At 43.0% G+C, this 22988-nt stretch overlaps 1 protein-coding gene across 1 annotated transcript in view; it reads left to right on the top strand.

Annotated features, from left to right (window-relative positions):
• The window catches only part of LOC138283278 (uncharacterized), a 177402-nt gene that overhangs the window by 145491 nt on the left and 8923 nt on the right, over nucleotides 1-22988 (top strand). Inside the window, exon 3 of the mRNA XM_069221300.1 lies at nucleotides 22620-22829. Coding sequence (XP_069077401.1) covers nucleotides 22620-22829 — 210 coding nt within the window. The remainder of the gene's footprint in view (nucleotides 1-22619; nucleotides 22830-22988) is intronic.

Below are 22988 nucleotides of genomic sequence, written 5' to 3'. Positions count from 1 at the left end.
AGTGTCTGGTTGAGTTAGAATAGTAATTTTCCCTCAGCCACTGTCCAGCACCTGCCCTGACAGATGGTGCCAGCGGACTAGGAATATTTATTTAGCTCCCCGTCACTATCCAGCAACCACCACCCTGAGGAAAGACCCCAGCAGAGTTAAAATATTGTTGTCCCTCTTTCAGAGTCAGTGCATTTGCCCTGGGTGGGTGGGTGTGTGTGTGGGTGTGTGTGTGGGTGTGTGTGTGTGTGTGTGTGTGTGTGTGTGTGTGTGTGTGTGTGTGTGTAATGTAATATATATATAATATGTGTGTGTCTCAACAGGAATTACTGTACTCCCAGAGGTAAAGATTAGCAGGTTCCATTTATTCACAGAGTAGCAATTGAAACACCACTACGCGTTTCAACATTTCGTCTTCCTCAGGTGGGTTTAGTTTGTAGGCACACATGGTTCTCATTTACCTGCCTTAGACATAGGGGCATTCTGGGAGTTATAGTTCAAAGTGCCACTTTCAGAGTCCTTCTTTAAATGTTAATAATCCAGATTTACGTTCTGCTTATTCACAAGTAAACTATGAGAGGTCATAAGTCTGTGTAGTTTATGCTCAGTGCTTTTATACTTGTACTTTCTTTAATAAAGATGACATTCACATAGTTAATTCATTGGCAGAACCTGTGTTTGAACATTTCAGTAAAGCTTTCTCTGCAGGAACTCTGTTCAAAATAAGTCTTTCCAGAATAATTCTTTGTCAGCCCCTTTGACCTCTGACCTCTGTCTCTGTGATAATAAAATGGTGATTTACTGCATTGCCTCTGGCCCTTTTCCCCTGAATAGTTATTTAGTTAGGGCTGCATTGGTGTTGTGGCTTGATAATTGTAGGGCTTCAACTCACCAAACATCATAAGGATGCCCCACTGATTTCAAGATGACAAGGCGCATTTGAAGTTCTCATTTTTATTAGTCTCCAAGTGTACAGTATGCACTCAGGAACATAGTATTTCCTCGCCACCTGTATCATTTCTTGTTTCCATTCTGCAGAACCGGGCGGTGCCACTTGTAAATTAATTGCAAAACAATTGGTCTAAAAAGCGGCGCAATCGGACTGCTGGTTCCAGCATAGGGTTGAGACCAGAACCCTTGAAAAATATTGATTAGTAACATTTAAAGAAGGACTCTGAAAGTGGCACTTTGAACTATAACTCCCAGAATGCCTCTGTGTCTATATAATGCAGGTAAATGAGAACCATGTGTGCCTAGAAAACTAAACCCACCTGAGGAAGATGAAATGTTGAAATGCGTAGTGGTGTTTTGAAGTGCTGCTCGGTGAATAAATAGAATCTGCTAATCTTTACCTCTGGGAGTGCAGCAATTCTTGTTGGCTTATTTTTCGAGGGTCATGGTCTCTGTCATATGGGAGCTATGACATTTTCTGCCAAGTGAGAGCAAACTGTGTGTCCACTCCCAGCAGGCAGGAGCAGGAAACTGCTCCTGCTTGCTGGGAGCAGACTTCATTTGCTTTTCTGCCCGCTGTCAAGCAGCCAGGAAAGCCGATGGAAAAAAATGCTTCCGCATGCAGGGACGAGGATTTCTTGCTTCCCCTTGCCTGGCGGGGGCAATGGGACCATGGAGGAATTGAGGATCCCACGCGGTCTGCAGAAGTCCAGTTTTGTGCAAAATGTCTACACAACTGGAGTGGAATCTTTTCTGCCCTCTCTTGGTTAGAGCAGAGTCCATCCTGAATACTTGGCATTACTACAAGTATGCAAATGTGCAAAATGACCTAGAACCACTGTGTATTTGGCCTCACCTGTATGTTCGTGGTATGCATCGGTCTTAGCACCTTTTCCCAGCTTCATAGAAATTAAAGCTCACGGGGAAGCACTTATAGACATAGCAGGTGCCCGGTTGACGCTCGCTCTGATTCTGTAAAGTACAAATCCTCCCAACTTCTTGAAATTATCCAAAGCAAACTTAGGGTGTTTGCTCTGTAATTCCACATTAAAAAAAACTCCATCCTACGTCTCTTTAATTACAACCTGTATACAAATGCGCAAAATGACCTTGAAACTACACTTGTTTGGCCCCACACCATTGCATCGGTCTTCCAGCTTGAGATGAGGATAACTAACTGCTGAATTTCTATGATGTTGGGCTTGTAAAACCTGAACCTAACTAGATTGTGCTTCTGACTGTTAGAAATGGGGTCTTTGGTTGACAGTCAGGTTTCCACACTGTTGAAGCAAGGACCCTCACTCTAGTCAGGGTAAAAGAGAATCACCCTCAGCTAACCCCTGCTTACCACCTTGGTAGCTTGGCAGAGCAGTAGGCTAAACTTCAGAGTGCTAGGTGTAAAGTATTTGTACTAACACACACAATAACTTAATGAAAACACTGCAAAATGACACAACACCAGTTTAGAAAAATAAGAAATATTTATCTAAGCAAAAAAAAGAAAAAAAAAAAAGGACAAAAATCCAACATACACAAGTCAAGTTATGATTTTTTTAAAGATTAAATTCCAAAATAGTGCTTAAAAACACAAAATGCTTCGATGAGTTGTTAATACGGCGTTGTGACGGAGTCGTTCCCAACAATCCAACACCAGCGGCACAGCCAGAGTCACACGGGCCCCCAGGTACAGTACCTTGGTGAAGAGTGAAAACAAGCAGACGCGCGAAGTCTGGGATCGCGGCGTCTGCGAAACGTTGAATCTGTGCACTTCGAGTTGTCTTGTTCCAGCAAAGATCACAGAGTCGGTTGCAGGCGGCGTCACCGGATTCAGCAGCGGCATTGGTCCGAAGTAGATTTCCTTGAATTTTTACCAGTTTTTCCTTTCAAGGGCCCAGGGACTGAATAGGGCACCATTTGTCAGGGCCGGAGTCTCTCCAGAGGCTCCAGGTGCTGGCAGAGAGAAGTCTTTGTTGTCCCTGAGACTTCAAACAACAGGAGGCAAGCTCTAGATCAAGCCCTTGGAGATTTCTTCCCAAGATGGAAGGCACACAAAGTCCAGTCTTTGCCCTCCCTCTCTAGCAGAAGCAGCAATTGCAGGATAGCTCCACAAAGCACAGTCACAGGCAAGGAAGCTCTTCTTCCTCAGCCCTTCAGCTGTTCTCCAGGCAGAGGTGGTTCTTGGTTTCCAGAAGTGTTCTAAAGTCTGTGGTTTTGGGTGCCCTTCTTATTCCCAATTTCTCCTTTGAAGTAGGCCTACTTCAAAGTAAAGTCTCTTTGGAATGTGAAATCCTGCCTTGGCCAGGCCTCCGACACTCACCAGAGGGTCGGAGACTGCATTGTGAGAGGACAGGCACAGCCCTTTCAGGTGTAAGTGACCACTCATCCCCTCCCTTCTAGCACAGATGGCTCATCAGGAAATGCAGACTACACCCCAGCTCCCTTTGTGTCACTGTCTAGTGTGAGGTGGAACCAGCCCAACTATCAAACTGACCCAGACAGGAAAGCCACAAACAGGCAGAGTCACAGAAATGATATAAGCAAGAAAATGCTCACTTTCTAAAAGTGGCATTTTCAAACACACAATCTTAAAAACAACTTTACTAAAAGATGTAATTTTTTTAATTGTGAGCTCAGAGACCCCAAACTCCACATGTCCATCCGCTCCCAAAGGGAATCTACACTTTCATCATATTTAAAGGTAGCCCCAATATTAACCTATGAGAGGGACAGGCTTTGTAATGGTGAAAAACAAATTTAGCAATATTTCACTGTCAGGACATATAAAACACATCACTATATGTCCTACCTTAACCATACACTGCACCCTACCCCTGGGGCTACCTACGTCTTACCTTAGGAGTGTCTGACATTTAAGAAAAGGGAATGTTTAGGCCTGGCAAGTGGGTACACTTGCCAAGTCGAATTTACAGTTAAAAACTGCACACACACACACTGCAGTGGCAGGTCTGAGACATGATTACAGAGCTACTTATGTGGGTGGCACAACCAGTGCTGCAGGCCCACTATTAGCATTTGATTTACAGGCCCTGGGCGCCGCTAGTGCACTTTACTAGGGACTCAATAGCAAATCAAATATGCCAGTCATGGATAAACCAATCAACAATACAATTTTCACAGAGAGCATATGCACTTTAGCACTGGTTAGCAGTGGTAAAGTGCTCAGAGTTCAAAAGCCAACAGCAACAGGTCAGAAAAAATAGGAGGCAGGAGGCAAAAAGATTGGGGATGACCCTGCATAAGCAAAAAAAAAAAAGTCCACACTGACCATGTTTTTATTTTTAATATATATTTATTTTTTTATTGAATTCCCATGGATATTTTTAATTCTATTTCCTAACTATACCCACCCTGTAACCTTTGTTTTTTGTTTATTTCTGTTTTTTTTTCTTCAGCGAATATAAATATAGAAAGAGACAGATTTGTTGTTTCGGGTTCCCTTTTCCACTGTTCAGTATGAGTTTTTTTTTTTTTCCTTAAAGGCTGCATTCCCCCATACCCAGTTTATAGTACTGATGCCTACTAATATATATATAATTAATTGTTTTTTTTTTTTTTTCTTTTTTCAATAATGACAAACCAATGGTCATGGTTTACAATCATTTGTCTGTCCTTTGCCTGGTTTCGAAGATTTGTGGCTTTAATGTTAAGGTTTGTCATAGCTCACTAATTTGGCTTTTTCATAATTTTATGCGGGGCTGGGGTCTATTGAGAAATGATTTAATAAAGTTATGGTGAAAGTACATTTATCTTCTGTGCTGTAAAGATTTGGGTATTTTAGAAATAAGATCTTTTTGGAGTTGTGCTACCCTGTTTTAGGGAGCAGTGCCACCAGCTTCTGAAGGCTTCTGGTTGGTTTGAATTGCTTTAGTCCACCAAAGTCATTGTATGCACCTAGCTTTTTACTGTGCCTGTGGCCACAGGATTTTAATTTGACTCTAACAAGCTGCTAACTGCGGAGCAAATTCTGAGGTTAGTGGTGGAAGAAGTATAGTTTAAAGGGTTTTGTTTTTTGGGGGTTAAAATGCAGAAATCAAATAGGTTATTTCAACATCTAGGCACCTAACAACCAGACTTAAGTAATCTGTAGTGCTCTATTAAACTCACAATGCAAAATAAATACTAAAAGGAGAGCAACTTTTTAAGTGTTATCTTGTATGAGACCTTTGCAGAGATGAAGGCCAAACTATGGTCCCTATAACTTATATCCTTAGTAGGATATGGCGCACAATGAATACTTCTCTATATGGAATTTTCCATTTACTTAGTGACATTCCTGTTCTGGAGAATCGTCAAGTAGGACATTGAAAAGCCATTTCCAACCTTATCTTATTGACCTCTACGGGGTTTAGCATTTATTCTCTGCCTCATAATGTTTAGTGTTAAGGTCTTCCCTCTGTTAAGGTTACCAATATTCATGTTAGCCAATGGAACAGTCTGTCCATGCTCCTTTGGTTTCAAGACATAGGGGCTGATTATGAGTTTGGCGGATGGAAACATCTGTCTGCCAGACTCCCGACAAGAAGGTCGCCACTATGCTGGCGACCTCCTCGCCAGCCCTATTATGACTTTACCACTGTCAGCCCAGTGGGGAAGGTACAGCAGCATTGCAGTCGGCTCATAGTAGAGCCGTAGGCAATGCTGCTGTACGCAGGGGGCATCAGCACCCTTGATTGCGCACTGTCTGCCCAGCTGCGGCTGTCCCACTGCCACCGTGGGACTGGCGGTCGTAGCACTGCCAGACTCAAGTTTGCCCACAGAGCTGTGCATGTCCATGCCCCTTCCCTGAGCAAAACATTTTGATGTTTCACTACATCAGTGGATGTAATTCGCAAGGTCCCCCCAACATTTAAGCTCTCTTATATATTCCCTCCACCAGTCCCAGAGGGCACTGCTAGAACCTAGTTCAGCGGACCCAAACCCTTTCTACCTACTTGACTGTCTGTAGCGGCCTTAATATACAGAGCAGTGGGAGATAACAAATTAGTCCGTCTTTTATTTTTTCAAAGGGCCCAACAAATATGACCACCACTACAGTAATTTTTACCATTCAGTGTTAAAACCCTTCGTTCCCCCCCCCCCCCCCACACACACACAAATCTACAGTGGAAATTAAAAACTATTGCTTTCCACTTAGACAATATCTACGTTCTCATCAGCAAAGCTCACTGTATAGCAGATAGGTGGGGTGCTGATTTAGGTGTTATGTTTTCAGGTGGTAGGTGTGCTGCTGCTGGAACATGCAGTTGTCTTAGGACTCCTGTTATTGGAAGAAGAGTGCTGGATCAGGGGCAGCGCCATCACCATTTGTGGGTGACTGAATCAATCCCACACCGTCTCGGTTGCTGTCAGCCCAGCCCTTTTGGCTAGCTAGCAGGACCTAACCCAAACCTGAAAGAAAAGGTGATTAGTGGCAGCTTGAAAAATGACAGTCTTAGGGGAAGTGGTGGTCAACAAGTCTCACCCCTATGTCAAAGAAAGAGATGCAGGTTTGTTTTCAATATATTTATTGAAAAGACTGCAATCAACGATAAAATATGGCTGCAGATATTAGGGCAATGAGACATAATAGGATGAGAATGATATTGATGAGTGGGAAGAAAATAAACAGCACCAACCTATTGGAATAACATAGATACATTTTACCTAACCCCTAAGTGAGAGCATAGAGGTGATAGTCAATCTCTTCCTACTTGGTCCATGAGAGGAGTCTCCTGACTGGCTGTAGAGACAGGGCTGAGGTCAACAATGAAATGGCATGCAGCATTCCTGGCCGTAATGATCTCTCTGATGTCCCTTGGCCTATACAATGTTTTTATAAGCAACATATTTCTGTTCCGTGAAAGACCTGATCTGGGCATGTCCGTATCTGTAGGACTGTTCACAAGCTCTTGTAACAGCAGTTGCTAGCTGGATTATCATGTACTGTTCTTGTCAGCCTTGGACAGAGGTGCATGGCGAAATGTTGTGAGCCGAATCACAGTTACAGCTGATTGGAAAATAAGAACATCCTTGCTGAAAGCAGGCTAACTTAAAACAAATACAACTGAATAAATCAAATCAGATCACATATGTAGGTGACGCAAGCCTAACTAAGGTAAAATGTGTGTGCCCAAGCAGGGTGCAAAAATAACCCACAACAAGGTGACTAGAAAGGGGTTTAGGGAGGGTCTGCCACCCTAGGTCATACCTTATTCTCTAGAAAAACGTTTTGGGAAACCCACACTTATTTTTATTTTTTCAAATTAACCACTGCCTCCTTAAACATTGTGCTTAAGTCTGGGTTTATTTTTCTTCATGTGTGCCCCTAGTACGCTCTGTCTCCACCAACTCTCATGAGACACAGAGATAAGATATCTAGCCCCCAACGCAAGGACTCAGTCAATGTATGAGTACGATTAGAAATCCAATTGGACTGCAAACAATACACAACCTGCTGAGCAATACCGCGCAGGAAGTGTTTCTGTTAATCAGTTCCACAAGATTAGATAAGGGACACAGTAGACTACTAAACTTTTGTTATTCAATAACCCACTCAAAATAGCAGTGAGAAACAGGAGATATACTTTCAACTGTTTATTTTACAAATCCTAATCAAGTGCATAAAAACAGAATGCAGCAGTGCAGGCCATGGTCAGTGAAAACAGCAAGAACATTTCTAACACCTGGTTAACAAGTTCCTATCACCCTAATTATATTTTTAGACACTACACTAACTTTAAGCAGAAGCAGATCGTAGCAAGCCTTTAATTTGAGTTTCTTAAGATAGTTTGCACAGCATACTTGGTTTATGTAAAAGAATAGCAAGTCAGTTATTCTCTATTACAGATGTGTCCAGTAATGGCAAACCGTGCTGGAATGGAGGCCACTTCTGTTTGCTGCTCATAGCAGGGCTTCCCACTGGGACTGGCTGGTGCTGCAAACTGCTGTATCCTGTGATGACCTAATACAAAGTCCTGCTAACCTAAACATCTGTGTTTTTGTAGTATTTGATCTCTGTTCTCATTTTTATATTTATGAAACAAAACTGCCCTTGCAGACACCAGTGTATTAACAAGACTAAATTAACACATTGATTCACAACATGGGCATGCTTTACATTTACACAACTTATGTTGTCTTCTGCATTTTGCTTGGATATAATTTTTAGTTTCAATTGTTTTAAATTGTTTTCACATATAGCAGTGCGGGCATTCCCACCCTAGTAATCAGACGCCACAGGTACAGTAATCTGTATTACCCTTCCCTATCAAAACATTCATCCCAAACCCACCTAAGGTTAGCAGAGTTGTCACATGTATTTTGAAGGTTATGTGCAATCTTCTCATAAGCTTGGAGCTGCCAGATCTTTTGCTGCCACATTGTTCTGTTTGGTTTGAGGTCCTGCACTCAGAGGCTCAGTATAGTGTGTTTTGCTGCTAGGAGAAGGTGAGAATTTCTTTAACTGAGTAAGGGTAGTAACCATTTTTCTGTGGTAGCTCCAAAAAGGTGTCCCATATGGCGGCTGGGACTTTCTCCCAAACTTGCCCTATGTGAGAGCGAGTCCACAAAACAGTACCCACCCCTCCGCATCCTATCGAGCAGTTATTGGGTTATTCTTGTCCATTATTTAGAGTTGCACTGGTATGTAGTGCCATCTGTATAGGATCTGGTAGAGGACTTCCATCCCCTGTTCTTGCTTTGCAAAGTTGAATGTTGTGTATGGATCATGCCCCACTGTTTATCGTCTAATGTGATTCTTATGTCCTCCTTGGGAGGGCAGGGAGATGACTGGGAACGTGGCCGGCGGTTAGAGCCCGGCCGGAACACTTACCTGTCGTAAAGGGCGTCTGAGAAGAAGCGTGATGCCGTTAGGTTAACATTGCTGTAATGTCAGGGTAGAGTTGGCTCCCCCCTCCTTTCTGTTACCGAAGTTACTGTAGTTACAGATGCCGGATCGAGCAACGGCTCTGGGCGTGCTCTCCTGGAGCTTGGCGGCAGGCATGCTTTGGAGACCCTACCGAAGGCAGAGAGGGCAGAGTCCGCACAAATCGGTGCTTCCCAGTTGCACCAGCGTAATGCCGGATGGCAGAGGAGCAGAAAGTCAAACAGCGGAGCAGGGCAGGTGAAGGAAGCAAATTGCTTAATCATTTATCGAAGTGCACATATCTGGGTTCAGGCGGTGAGCAGGGCAGTGGGGCAGGGGCTGGGGTTGATGGTAGAACTCAAAGTAAGAGGCTTACGTGGCGGGCTGTGTGGAGAATCACTTGTTGGGGTCATTGCGCCCTTCCAGTGTGCAGGAGGGCGGCGACGATAGACTAGCCGGCGTAGAGCACTTAAAAGCTACAGCTTCGGTAAAGACGATAAAATCCCATCTGAAGAGTACGCTAATTAAAACCCCTTATCCCAAAAGTTCGAATATGTTGAAAACTCTTAGCAAGAGCGGTGGTGGAGAAATCTGATTGAGGATAAGAGTTTAACTAAGAATGCCAAGAGAATTGCGCCTTCCTTAAAAACTTACTTTAAAACTCTGTCTGATATGAGCGACTTGTCTTTCAAGGGTGAAACAGACACAATCAATTGAGCGTAGCAGCAAGGTTGGAGGGATGGCATCAGAGTGGGGTCTCGACTGAGTCAGTTGACTGTGCCTGAACCCCCCCCACCCCCAGGTAACAGCGTTAATTCCTCATGATAGTACGGTGGACCCGGTGGGGGCCCCCTTAACTACATCTGATGGGGAGGTGTGTGGAGGAGGAGCGAAATACAACTTCTGCCTCAGAATCCCGAAGAACCGAATGATTCAGGAGTACCGACCAGTGGGTTAAGGTGCTGGGATCTGGTTCAGGAGACTTTGTCCCAATTGCCTCAAGAGATTAAAGATCGCTTTGAAACCTCTGAGGCTAATCAGAATCAAATTCCATGTACTTGCTCTAATCTAGAAGCTAAAATTGAGAATCTGACCTAGCGTACATTGGACCTAGAGGAGGGCTTTCAGTTGCTTCAATCTGTGGTGCAGGAAAATTTGCAGGAGGTATCGCGCCTTAAGTCCAAACTTGAAAGACTTGAAAATAATGCAAGAAACAATGTTAGGATTCTAGGGGTGAAAGTAGGCTTGGGAGGCTCAGATATCAAAACAGTTGTGATAAGCTTGCTGAAAAACTCTTCCTCTCTCCCTCCACCCCCCCCCCCCCACCTCCCCAAAATAATTGGATGGATAATCTTGAAGTTGAAATTCAGTGAGTACACAGAGATTACTTTAAGCAACACCCAGGGAGGAAGAATCCCCAGAAGATTTTAGTAAACTTTCTTTCACACTCAGTGAAAGAAAAGTTACTGAGTTTGGCCTTTAAATCTGGCACCCTAGCATTGGGGGCATCCTTCAGGATTCCATCTGAAGTCTCTAAGGAAACTGCAGATAGACAGTTGTAGGTTGGGAAGAGGCTGGAGGAGTTGAGGAAGCTGGGTGCTACAGCACAATTGAGGTTTCAAACTATTTAAAGTTATGTGGAGAAATAAGATGCATAATTGTTTTGGGCCTGCAGCCTTGGATATTTTTATCTCCCATATAATAAAGGAGAGGCACCCTGGCAGTAGTTAATTGTAAAGACAAGATGTGATGTCGGTTTTTGGTGGGGTTGGGTGTAACAGACATCAGGAGAATGCCCAACGAGAGATGGGAGGGTTCCCCAGGGTAGGAACTTGTGGTGGGGAGCAGTGGGAGGAAAAGAAAACAAAAATTGTGTGTCCTCTAAGTCAGATGATTTTGCAGATAATGAACAGGAAGTCCAACAGTATGTATGATGTATATATTGTTTTTTTGGGGGGAAGGATTCAGTCAAAACCTTTCTGGTCCGAATGGGTTTGGACGAGAGAAGCAGGATGAAATCATGGGCCAATTGATTTTGCAATATTTAAAAGATAGTCAAGCCCAGATATTGATGCTTCAGGAGACTCCTCTTCTGAGGCAGGAATGTAAGGATATCTTTTCCAAGCTAGGATGGGTAGATTCTATAATTGCTACTGACAAGTTGTGGTGTTCTAAAGGGGTAGCTTTGGTTATTAAAGCAAAGCCAGGGCTAAGCTTAGTTCAGTGTAAGATGGATGAGGGAGGGCGATGGATAATTGTGGAGATAAAGGTCTATGATGTCTATACATTCGTTATCATGGGCCGAATGTGGATGATTTCAATCCATTGTCCAAACTATTTGATAGCCTTCTCGAGTTTAAAGCCCCAATTATCCCAGGGGTGGAGAGGGTGACTAAATGTTTTATTGGGTAATACCTTAGATAGGTCCTCGGAGAGAATATAAATCAATTCACCAAAAATGTGAACTTACCTGTCAGACATGCTGGAATATTTTGACCGATGTGATACATTGCAGAAATGGAGAGGGGAAAGTAGGGAGCATACTTTCCACAATAAAAAGGATGGTCACTATTCTAGGTTAGATTATTTTCTTGTTGAGAGAAAAATGATCGAAAGTTGCTGATTTGTATCAGATGCCTATCCATTTATCAGATCATTCGGCCTTATTGTTAAAAATCCAGCAGAAGGAAGGTTGGGAGGATAGGAGGTGGACAATTGATAGAAGGATGTTGGCAAAGCATCAACTAGTTCACAAGATATTACAGCTGTTGCAGGAGTTTTTTTTTGTTGCAATATGGCTTCTACCACAATGTAGGTGGTATGGAGCACATAGAAGGCGTGGTTAAGGGAGATAACTAGTTTAGCGGCTCACTGGGTGAAGCATGAGAGGTCTCATCAACTTGGATTGGAGGGGAAGATTGCGAGGGCAGAAGAGGTGTTAAAAGCAGGCCCTGTTACTGAGGCCAGTGGGGGGTGGGGGGGGTGCCGCGCTAGAACAGTTAGGAGATTTGCAGGCAAGATTCCGTGCTATCCAGAAGGTAAAAGTAGAACAGAAATGGGAAGCTAGTAGAGCGCGTAACATTATACACGGCGAAAGTTGTGGAAAACTGTTAGCGTGGAAGAGCAGCTTGGAGTTGCGCCAGAACAATATCAAGAAGGTTATAGATGAGGATATAGGTGCGGTGGTTGAGGATAATCCTGGGATAATCGCTGTATTCAAATCCTTTTTCCTGAAGCTATATAAGGAAGATCTAGACCCAGATGTTTAGGTTATAAATGCGTGGCTTGGACAGAAGCATTTTCCAAGAAAATTACGTGAGGAAGCACAACATTTGGGCCAAGCAATATCAGGCTCTGAGATTTTAACCGCCATCAAAAGAGTAAAGAAAGGGAAAGCGGCGGGTCCTGATGGGATCCCTAGTGAGCCTTCTATGGCATTGGAAAAAAGTTATTATTCTATCTTGGGTGCAGTTGTTTAATGCTATACTGTCGGAGGGTTCTCCTATCCCTAATTCTTGAAATGATGTGGTAATCACATTACTGTTGAAACCTGTTAAGAATCCTTTGGAATGCCAATCCCACAGACCGATATCTCTGCTAAGTAGCAGTTATAAGTTCCCCCCCCCCCCCCCCCCAGTATTTTGTCAGGGTGTCTAAATAAAGTGGCTGGACAATTGATACATCAGGATCAGCAGAGATTCCTGCTGGGTAGGAACTTGAGAGTTCTTAATCATACCTTAATAGGCTCCATTGATTTGGGTACGATTCTAGATATTACTCTGGCAGTCGTAACAGTGGATGCTGCCAAGGCATTTGCCAGAGTGAAATTGGAAATATCTTATGGCTACCCTAGCCCACTTTGGAATAAGCGAGTCTCTAATATCTTTTATAAAGATATATAGTGCATGATCTGCAAAAATCTTGGTTAATGGTGTCTTGTCACTGAAAGTGGAGATAAGAAGAAGCACTAGGCAAGGGCGCCCTCTTCCCCCAATCTTTTTCGATTTATATATTGAACCCTTTTCAGAAAGCTCGAGGTCAAATGATTATATATGACCTTTTGTGGTCAGCGATTTCTATAGGAAAAAATTGCATTGTATGCTGATGATTTGATGGTCCTTACCTCTGATGCTATGTCGGCGATTCCAAATCTTCTAAAAGAAGTAATGACCTTTTCAAAATTGTCAGGTTATGAAGTGAATGAAGGGAAAACTGAGAATGTCCTGGAATCAAAATTGTGAAGATCCTAGAAAGGTTCCTGAGCTGAGGTATTGGGGTATAAGGATAACACAAGATCTGGGAGAGTTAGCTTCCAAGAACCTAGATAAGGTGGTTATGGAGGTTGGGGCTTTCATGAGAAAGGGGAAATTTGCGGCTCACAATTTATGGTCGTGTTAATTTGATTAAGATGTCCAATTTACCGAAGATTACTTTACTTGACATCCCTTTACATTTTGAGAAAGTTATCTTAAATGTACAGGCAAAGATTACATCTTTTATCTGGGCCAGCAAATATTGTACTGTTGGTCATACCAACTAAAAACTATTATGATGTTGTTGTCCCCAGATGCCTCATATTGGGATCTATGTTCAGGGCAATGTTGACAGGTTATCTGGTAAATGGTTTCACGTACACATTTGGGGCCCCGAACTACTTCAAGAAAGTTAGGCTGAAATGTTTATGAGCAGCTGCCGCTAGCTGGTATGAAATAAGATATTTTCTTGGTATTGGTTATTATAGTAAATTAGCGCCTATTTGGGATTCACCTGGGAGTGTCTGCTTGACAGTTTGGCTCTGCCCTTTAAATGCAGTGGAGTCACCAGATGGGGGCCGCTAATCAGGGATGGGACAGCCTTGAGTTGGGAGTTTTGGAACCACAAGACGTAAGGGTCTTTGGCTAGATTAAGACTTAAAAGTCAGGGAGGTTTCAGCCCGGAACCAACTCAATTGGAGCAGGATTTACTGGTAATCGCTGACATAAAGAAAGAAGTCTCTCTGTGGTATCAACATTTTTTTTATCAAAAGTCGAGACTGTAACTCAACCACTATATAGGAAATGGAGCGGGTCTTTACCGGAGGTGGAGTTGGAAAATCCTTGGCAGGCATCCTTATCCACACTGTATTCGGTGGTTAAAGCAGCTGCATTAAGGAAAAATTATTTTTACCCTTCATAGGACGTATTGGACCCCAGAGAGGTTGACAAAGATAAAGAGAAGCAGTTTAATCTCAGAATGTAAGTGGTGTGGCAATTTAGAGGCAGATGATGTCAATATGTTTGCCTCGTGTCTGAAATTACAGGGATTTTGGTCATCGGCAGGCAAGACGATATCCAGTTCTTTGGGTCTTGTGGTAGAATTGAGCCCCCCCGGTTAATCATATTTGGGGTTTTAACTATCCATATTGATCCTCCTCCTTCCTCACTCCTTTCCCCTCACTTAATCTTACCCTCTATCAAAGAGGGTTGGTGTTTATCCTAACGTTACTCGCGAGAAGGGAAGTGTGTAGAAGTTGGGCTCAAATTACTCCCCCCTAATTGGAAGAAATGGAGGAGTTCTGTTTTCTTCTTTAAAGAAGTAGATAAAGAGGACCTAGGAGGCTCAGAAATCGGATATGGGATCTTTTAAAGATCTAAGACATTTAATGTTTAGTGTCCCATAATTATTCACCCTGACCTGGCTAGGTTGGTAGTTGGTTTCATCCTGAAACCTAGATGGTCATTGGCTTCCTGTGCTCTTGAGGTTAGTTCACCCGAACAGAGCTTAATGGTGATAATGTATGAGGACACAACTTTTTTTTTTTTTAAAGATACTTAGGTCCTCCCCCTCAATTGCTTTGTATAGCTTCAGCCACATACTGCACCTGGGTTGCCACTTATTATAAGAGGGCATTTGGAATCGATAAGCCCCTGAGTTTCGGGTGCTGCGTGTTATTGCAGTATCTGAGTAGGGGCCTTTATCCAGCTGAGATAAAGGATGTGTGTATGCCCTTTAGTTGTGACAATTCAGTCTTCATAAGATGGAGTGCTATGGCCTGAAACATGTATAAGATCTTAGGGAGGGCAGTCATTTTAAAGAAAGCGACCCCCACCCACGAGCAAGAAGGCTCCAGGAGGCAGTTAGAGTTTAAGGTGATCCTACCAAGTGATTGAAATTGCTTCTAGCATAGGTATGGAGATCTAGAGTGAAGCTCACTCCAAGTATGGCAGGGAGTCTAGTGCAAATCAGAAAAGGGTCTCTGATTGAAGGAAAGTCTCCACCTGTCAATCCACCAACACCTCCAAACCCACAGATTTTCCAGGATTCATGTAAAGGCCAACCAGTGCCCCAAATTCCTCTAGTAGTGGTGCTAGGCTTTGCAGGAAGTGAGTTGCATCAAGCAGTATAAACATGATGTTGACCGCAAAGGCCAAACATGTAAATGTCCTGTATAAATGGTACTCCCTGAATTAATTTGTGCTTGAAGATCTTAGAAGGAAGGGCTCCAGATAGAATGCAAATGGGATGGGGGGCTGCTCTGTCCTGTACCTCTTTAGATCAGGATATTCTGTGATTTTGATCCATTTGCACTAACTCTGTTCCAGGGATGGGGTATAGAGTACTTCCATCCAACCCTGAAGGCAGCCCTATCTAAGGCTGCCTTCAGCATAGACGTCAACCCTGTCTAATGCTTTCTCAACCCCGTCTAATGCTTTCTCAACCCCAAGGGAGAGCAAGACCACTTTCCTGTGGTGCTGTCATGCCATGCCAGGTCTGGTTGGAGAGCCTGTTTGGTATTGCTGCTAGTGGACCTGCATAGGACAGATTCTGTCTGGTGTGGATTAGATTGGGGTGGGGGTGGGGGAGGGGGGGACAGGCCTTGAGAAGAGTTTCTGGATTTTAGCCGTTATTTTCTCATCTATATCAAGAGGGAGATAGAGTGATACGATTGGCACAGGGAAGAGACCTTGTCATTGAAGAAAACTGACTGCAAGTCTAGGGCGTGCTGGTGTATGCTTCAGACAACACTGGTGCGGTCAACTGATCAGTGTTTGTAGAATGTGGCAAGGAAGCTGTTCGGTTCTGTTGACAATTGTTTACTTTTCAGGATATAGCTCTTGGTTCTTTTGGCCCGCAGTTTATTGGCAAGTAGGGGCCTCCTTTATTACCCCACCCTCATATCTGCTTCCACAGTGTGCCGCAATATAGTTTGCTTTGTCGCATTCTGTGGACTTGAATTCGAAGCCCCATAAGGATATGCCGGTGTTGCTTAGACAGGTAGGATTTGTGGCACGGTTACACATGTATTAAATCCTCCTTGAATCAGAGCAACTTGACTTCCCTCATATGCTCAAGGCGACTAGCTTCTTTAATAAATACCTCATGTGCCACTACCTTCTGAGTGTTCCACAATAGTTGGAGGGATGATGGGGGTTACATCTACTGTATTGTTAAATTGGAGGTATTGTATGGCTGTTGAAATTTAGTGTTGCACTACTGCAGGAGGGTGTAATTTAATTGCTTGCATGAGAGGGTCAGGCTGAGCCACTTGAAGGACTGCGGTTAGTCCGATATGGCCATTAGGGTTCTGTGTGATGTCGTCTACCTGAGTCATCTAGCTGAGGTAGTAGTCTCTTGTCTATAAGAAGGTAGTCGATCCTGCTGAGAAGTGGGAGTAGTTTTCTGCCAAAGGATGGTGGTGATGTCAGGCATCAGCTAGGCCCAGATCATCTAGCACTGCTTTACACACCATTGATGTGGTTGCTGTACCTCCCATCCAGTGTGCATATGTATCAAGTGTGATGTGCTTGGCACTGTTAAGGTCTACTCCAATTAAAAGTGGGCTGGTCTGTGGTGCTAGCAGATTTATGGGAACTGAGTGCATGGGCAGTCAAAGCGGAGGTAATGCCCCTCTCCAGGTCTGAGGTAAAGGTGTAGTCTTGGTCATGGAGGAGTAGCAGCTCTGTGGAAGAACTCAGTCATATTTTCCCAGGGTTCCCTCACCACCCCTTGTTTGAAGGTTACAGAGGAAATGGGGTGAATTTTAACATATCCGAGGCCAGAGGTTGAGGCACCTATTTTTCTCTGGCAACAAGTTGCTGCTGCATTTTTTGCAGCCTCCTAGTCTGCCTGGTATTGCAGGCTCTTGCTAGCTTCTCATCATAAATGCAACAAGAGTTTTTTTTTTTTTTGTCTGCCTATATCTCTTTGGTAGTTGTCCTTTGGAACCAGCAACAGTGATTTACAGTGGTCCAATTTTCTCTGTGGTCATGCATCTGGAGTTTCCATGGACATCGGCAGCTCCTCTGAAGAGGATAAATCAGGCAGCTTACTGGCAGCCTCAAGTGAAGTGAGGGACCAGGCCCTCCCATCCCTCAGAGAGGAGTCTGAAGCAGTGGCCTCACTGATATCTGGCCCTTTGGGTTTCAGGAAGTCTGTGATGGGCCTGAAGGTCTTGGGCTTTGCTAGGCTGATAGGAGTCCTGGAAGAACAGTACTATAGCTCAATTGAAGGAAGCATCGCAGCACTGTTGAGCCCTGGTCATTAGGAGCTTTTTATCTTCAAAAAACCTGTGTGTGGACAACTGGAGGTGAGCCACAGTGCGTTTCATGGAGATACTGTGTTCTGTTAGCTGGATTCGCAGGTGTGCCATATCCTTCAAGGTGGCTCAAATAAGACACTGGATATATGTGGGGAGATCTGCGGCCAAAACTTTCAGAGGTATCCCTCAGGTGCAAATGTTTTTTTGAAGTGATCTGTTCTAGAGTTCCTCGCATTTATCCTTGACCTGCAGATGCTGTTGCTTAAGGAGTAGCATTCGTTGTTGGTTTGTCGCAGTCATCCAACTGGCTGCTGTCGTCTGTTGGAGGTTGTGTGTGGTTTGATAAGTCTGTTGCAGGTTTGTGTGTGGAGGCCTGCTGGAGCAAAGTTTTGATGAGCTGCCCTTCTTTCCCCTACCACCCATTATGGTCATCCCCCAAGGAGTAAGTGCCCAATGTGGAACCTGGGGTGAAATTAGTGCTGCTTGTTGACAAACCAACAAGTGAATCCCAGAGGAAAGCAGGTTACCGCTCCCAAAGGAGTGCTAGTGGGCCTTCAGGCAGGTTAGTTGTACCACTTGCTGTCCCTAGCTGTGTGAATTGACAGCTGCTCTTCCAAGTCCATGCCCTCTTCCAGGTAGGAACTCTCCATGCTTCCTCGGCGGGGAACGGTGTGGGCCCAGGTGGAGGTCAGAGCACGGTTGTGGTCCAGTGAGCTGTGCATCTGAGGGGCGCACTATGGGGGATTTCAGACTCTGCTGCTGCAGGAGAAGCCATTGTCCTTGGTCTTTGGGCTGGGGGAACCAATGGCAGTTGGTTCCTTGGGGGCAGAGGTTGAAGTAGGTAGCTCTGGCAGACGACTCTCAGCCCACTCATCCACATCATTGATGCAGTTCTTCGCTGATTTCTGACTGAGGGGCCCTCCAGTGCTGGTCAGGCTTCCCTCCACTAACCCCCTCATCTGGGGTGCGGCTCACAATAGCATAGCTCATTTGCATAACTCATGGAAAATACATCTGTCCTCAGATTTTCTGCTTGAAATAGCGGTGTGACTCATTTAGCCCACCATTGAAGTACAAATAGGAGAATCAGGACTTCATTGGAGAGGCATGGCTTACCTAGTTCCAAAATAGTGTTGAGTTACATTTAGATGGATTTATTCTGAAAGATCAGGTATGAGTAATATTCAAAAACTATTCATTTTTTGCATTTTGACCCTTTGACTTCCGTAATAACATGTCATGAGTGTTCTCATTACCACCTTTGACTAGGGGTGCTTTTAAATTTATTTTGCAAAAAGCTGCCTTTCAGCGTAAGCAAATATTGATCTTTCCAAAGCTCGCAGCATCTCCTGCTTTTTTGTGACTTTACTCAATCAGTTTCTCTCGTGTTAGTTGGAAACGGGAAATCGCAGATATTTTATATGCGAATGTATACCTTGTTTAGCTTGTTTGAACATACTGACAAACTACATCGAAGAGGTGGTCCACCAGAATTTTGTGTACGAGGGCATACTTGTATGGATTTTCCTCATGAGTGCATCCGCTCTTAGGACAAGCAAGTACTAAATGTTTTTAATGTACCAATTGTCATGGAAATGGGTTGCGAAATTCGTGTAATTACGCACGGTACCAATCCGTTCTTTGCCGTTATATTTTAGCAAGAAATGCGTCTTTGTCAATTTTTGACGTGAAGACACGTTTCGCACTTAAAAAAAAAAAAAAAAAAAAAAACGAGAAATAGCGGCTTGTGGTTGTAGTTTGTGTTGCTCCCTTTCTCCCGCATTATTATTCTACCACAAACATGTGATGTGGCGAAAAAGTGTCATTTTGGGTAATGTGAAATTTCTGAAATTACCTAGCAAGGACACAGCCTATGTGCAACTTAGAAAGGTTTTTATTTTTCACAATTTTTAGATTTAACTGGTTAGAAGAAAAAAATGAAAACTTTACACACCTTAAGTGTATGTATACACATCCTGCTATGTGCTACAAATATCATAGTAACTATCCATACATATTTGCTTAATTAAGGTCACAGTGAACTCTCCAATATTTTGAGAAAGTATTCAAGCTGTGGCTGTCCGAATACTGAAACTGAAGGGGCGACAGGGAAGTTGTTTCCATGTCTACTTCATCATGCTGCAGTAACTTAACTGATTTAGGGCGGAACCATCAACATATTTATTGTTTGGTGCATTAAATATTTTGTCTCTCAAAGTAGAGAAATCAAATGATTTCATGATCACGTTTATTTCATGTGCGTCATTCATTTAGGATTGGCGTGATCCCAAACAATGTAGCAATTAAATACCAAATTGGAAATATATAGCCGATATTTCAAGGATCTGAGGACAATTCAAGCACTGGATACACAGTGGAATACTTGGCTATTTACATTCCACTTGTGTGTTCTTGGGCAGTGATTGCAGGTTTGAGTCATGTACATGACATACGTTGTCTCTGATACCCTTCAGCAGCAGCTCTGCTACTCTTACTGTCTACATCAACCTGAATAGTTTAAAAGAATGACTGCCTGGAACACCGTGCCTAGGTATTGTCTACTGCAAAAGAGGTTTGAGTTGAAAAACTGAGAGGTTGCTGCTGACTGCTGTTAACTCGGTCCCGTTTTATACTTGCATTTAAGGCTGAAACATTGGTATTGAGTAGAGTGAAGAACTTACCATATAGCGGTGTATGGTATTGTGAGATGGGTGCAGACCTGTTCATTGATGCTGAACATAACTCTTCTCCTTGGAGTCAAATTTCCATTTGTATGTGGGACCTTTTGTAGTGTCTTCATGTGGCACCTTTCAGTTTTCCAAGAGACCGATTCTAAGAACATCACTCATGTGCAAGCAACTACGTTTCACACTCCCCAGCCCCTGTCCACCCCCGTCACTGGGCAGTATTTCCTAGTATACTAGATAACCTAACTACTGCCCCGTCAGCGGTGTTTAATCAATCATTGTTGTATTCTATGCTTTTCCGTTTTTTTTTTTTTTTGTATGCTGTTTTGACATGGAACCGGTTTAAATAGTCAATGCAACTAAACCGTTATTGATTCAGTCATTAGCAGCAGTAAATGTTGTATTGTGTATATTCAAGCAATGCCCTTGTCATGACTGCTTGCAAACTAGGAACTTTGATCATTCCTGAGTTAGACTTGCAATGAACCCTTCAAAAAGTAGGTTGAGAAACTTCTTATTACCAGACGAAGCATAGTGTTTAAAATGTGGCTGCATTTTTGCTTTAGTTATTTGATTGCAGCGAGAGTCATTCCAGAATCTGCCATAATGAGATATTATGCAATGAAGAGTGCAACATTCATGCTTCTTAACATATTGCTTATCAACTAGGGCATCCAACTCTGTAGTTTATGGGATTTCAAACTTTTTCAAACTGCGGCTCAGACCTTTATTCAGGCTTGCACCAGAGGTCCTGTAAACACATTTTGTCGCTGACAAGTGTAAAAATGGTGGTGGTAACCTTGTCATTGTGTGAACACTATGATCATGCACATCGCAAGTCGCTTATTTTCTACAGTTTGCTTTGTTTTCAAGTTGTATCTGTATTGGAAAGTTTGAAATTCATTCTCTGTGTAAACTACTGATATATAAAAAAAAAAGGACGTATCTGGTCCATGCAGACGTTTTATGTTATTGTTATCTTCACAATGCTGTTTTCCATTGTAGGTTGACATTGTTCTTGATTATGTACATAACACACCGGTCATAACAGCACTCTGTGGATGGTCAAGGCGAACACAGCGCTGTAATTTACTGTAAATACATTTTTGGGGAGCTAACCCTCCATATATTAAGCTGTGATAGCTTAGACTAAGGAGATGAGAATATCTCAAACCAGATTTGTTTTGTAAACATAAGTGGCCAAATTCCTACAAAAGCATGGGCTTTTGTCCATTGATTTGGAGATAATCTCAAGAGCTCATGCCAATTTGAAATCCAGACTTCGCTCTCAATCGAAGAGATACAAAGGGAGAACAAGTAGAAACTGGAAGCAGAAGTGCTAAGACTTCTCGCCTTGGCCAAAGCATGAGTCGGTTCGTCTCTGGCAGAGCTCTAATAACAGCCAGATTGCACAGCATACCTTTTGAAGCAGCCAATCCACTCTAAATACTCGGCAGGCCAAAATATAATTTTGTACCCCATTAAAATAGTGTAGGATTTAGAAATAGCATTAGGTTCTGGGATGGCATTTAATATGCAAAACTGTATTTACTGCTATCAGTTATAACACATTTTACCACAATTGTATTTGTATTCTGTGTTGTTGCCATACACTGTATATGCACAAAATTAAGGCTTTTAAAATAAACTTTGAAAAACAATAAATCCCGATTTCTTAGTGCAAAGGTTAAGTATATTGTCTGCAAGAAACTATTTTGATTACCACTGTCCCTGAACCTGTTTAATGGGACTGCTGATAAGTAACCTGAAAGCTCTGCCAGTGCAAAGAATAACTTGGCGGGTTGGTGTTGGGCCTGCTCTCCACTGGGCTTCTCTAACTCAGTATGTGGCTGAAGCAAGCTTTGTACCCTGTCTGGGACCCCACCCTTGCAGTTTTGGGCCAAATGTCGGGAATTCATATCAGTTGTACTGGATGTGGTGGTCTAGGGTCCTCCTGAGATTTGGTGAAAATAGTTTACAATTCTAACCTTACACAGGCTTCGCTCAAATGAGGCAGGAGTCAATGTTGTAGTCTTTCCAATCCATTCCTATCCATCCAGTGATGTTATGAATGAAATAGGATACTCATGGGTAAAACTGCATTTTAAAAAAAGTTTAAAGACTTTGTTGATTTGCAGTATATGTGGCCAGTTCATGAGATGGCTTTTCAAATAACGTTTCATAGTGGTTTTGATATTTGAAGAGAAAAAGCTGTCTTGCACGTTTGTGCATGAAGTCGAGAATGGTTAAGCAGAGCAACGTCATTCATGCATTGTCCACATTCTGTTAGTGAAGAAAATTATGGGACAATACTTTAGGAACACAATATACAAAAATGTTAACTCTTTGAGGCCGGACTTGGGGTCCTTGTGCAGGAATTCTGCTTCACCTGAACTCAGACGGCGCCTTAATGGAACCAAGATGTTTCTTTTTTTCCCGTGTTCTCAAAATGCCATCATTCTAATTTTCACCATGTTTTACTTCATCCGCTTTTCAGGCTTTGGCAAAATATAGCATGTCACAAGCCACTGGGATGTGCTATCTTGATAGAAGCCCGTTTTATTTAATAAGTGAACGAGATTTTCAATACCAATAAAGTGTATTGTTTCAGACTCTTTCCAGTTCGGTAGACCAAGGACTTGCAGCTGTATCTGAAGAACAGCCTAAAAAGCGAGGTCGGAAAAAGAAAATTGAGGTAGTTGCTGACCCCTCGAATCAAGTCATCACAGTTACCGCTTCCACCACAAAAGAATCTGACCAAATGGACTGTATACAAGAGAACGACTCTGCAGAGGATTTGTTCTGCCCCACGAAAGAACGGGTAAGTTAAGATTTATCCTTTGTAATGGGCTCATTTTCTTGTAAGCAGTATATTTAAGGAGCTGAACTCCTAGATCGGGAAGAATGTAATGAATTTCTTAGCACTATTCTTTGTCCAGTTTCAGGAACCATACATGTTTCTCTCATTGGATCGGTGTTA

This window comes from Pleurodeles waltl, chromosome 3_1 (genome assembly GCF_031143425.1).
Source record: "Pleurodeles waltl isolate 20211129_DDA chromosome 3_1, aPleWal1.hap1.20221129, whole genome shotgun sequence".
Lineage (NCBI taxonomy): Eukaryota > Metazoa > Chordata > Amphibia > Caudata > Salamandridae > Pleurodeles > Pleurodeles waltl.
The sequence above is the reverse complement of the archived record's forward strand: the minus strand, read 5'-3'. Positions and strand labels throughout refer to the sequence as shown.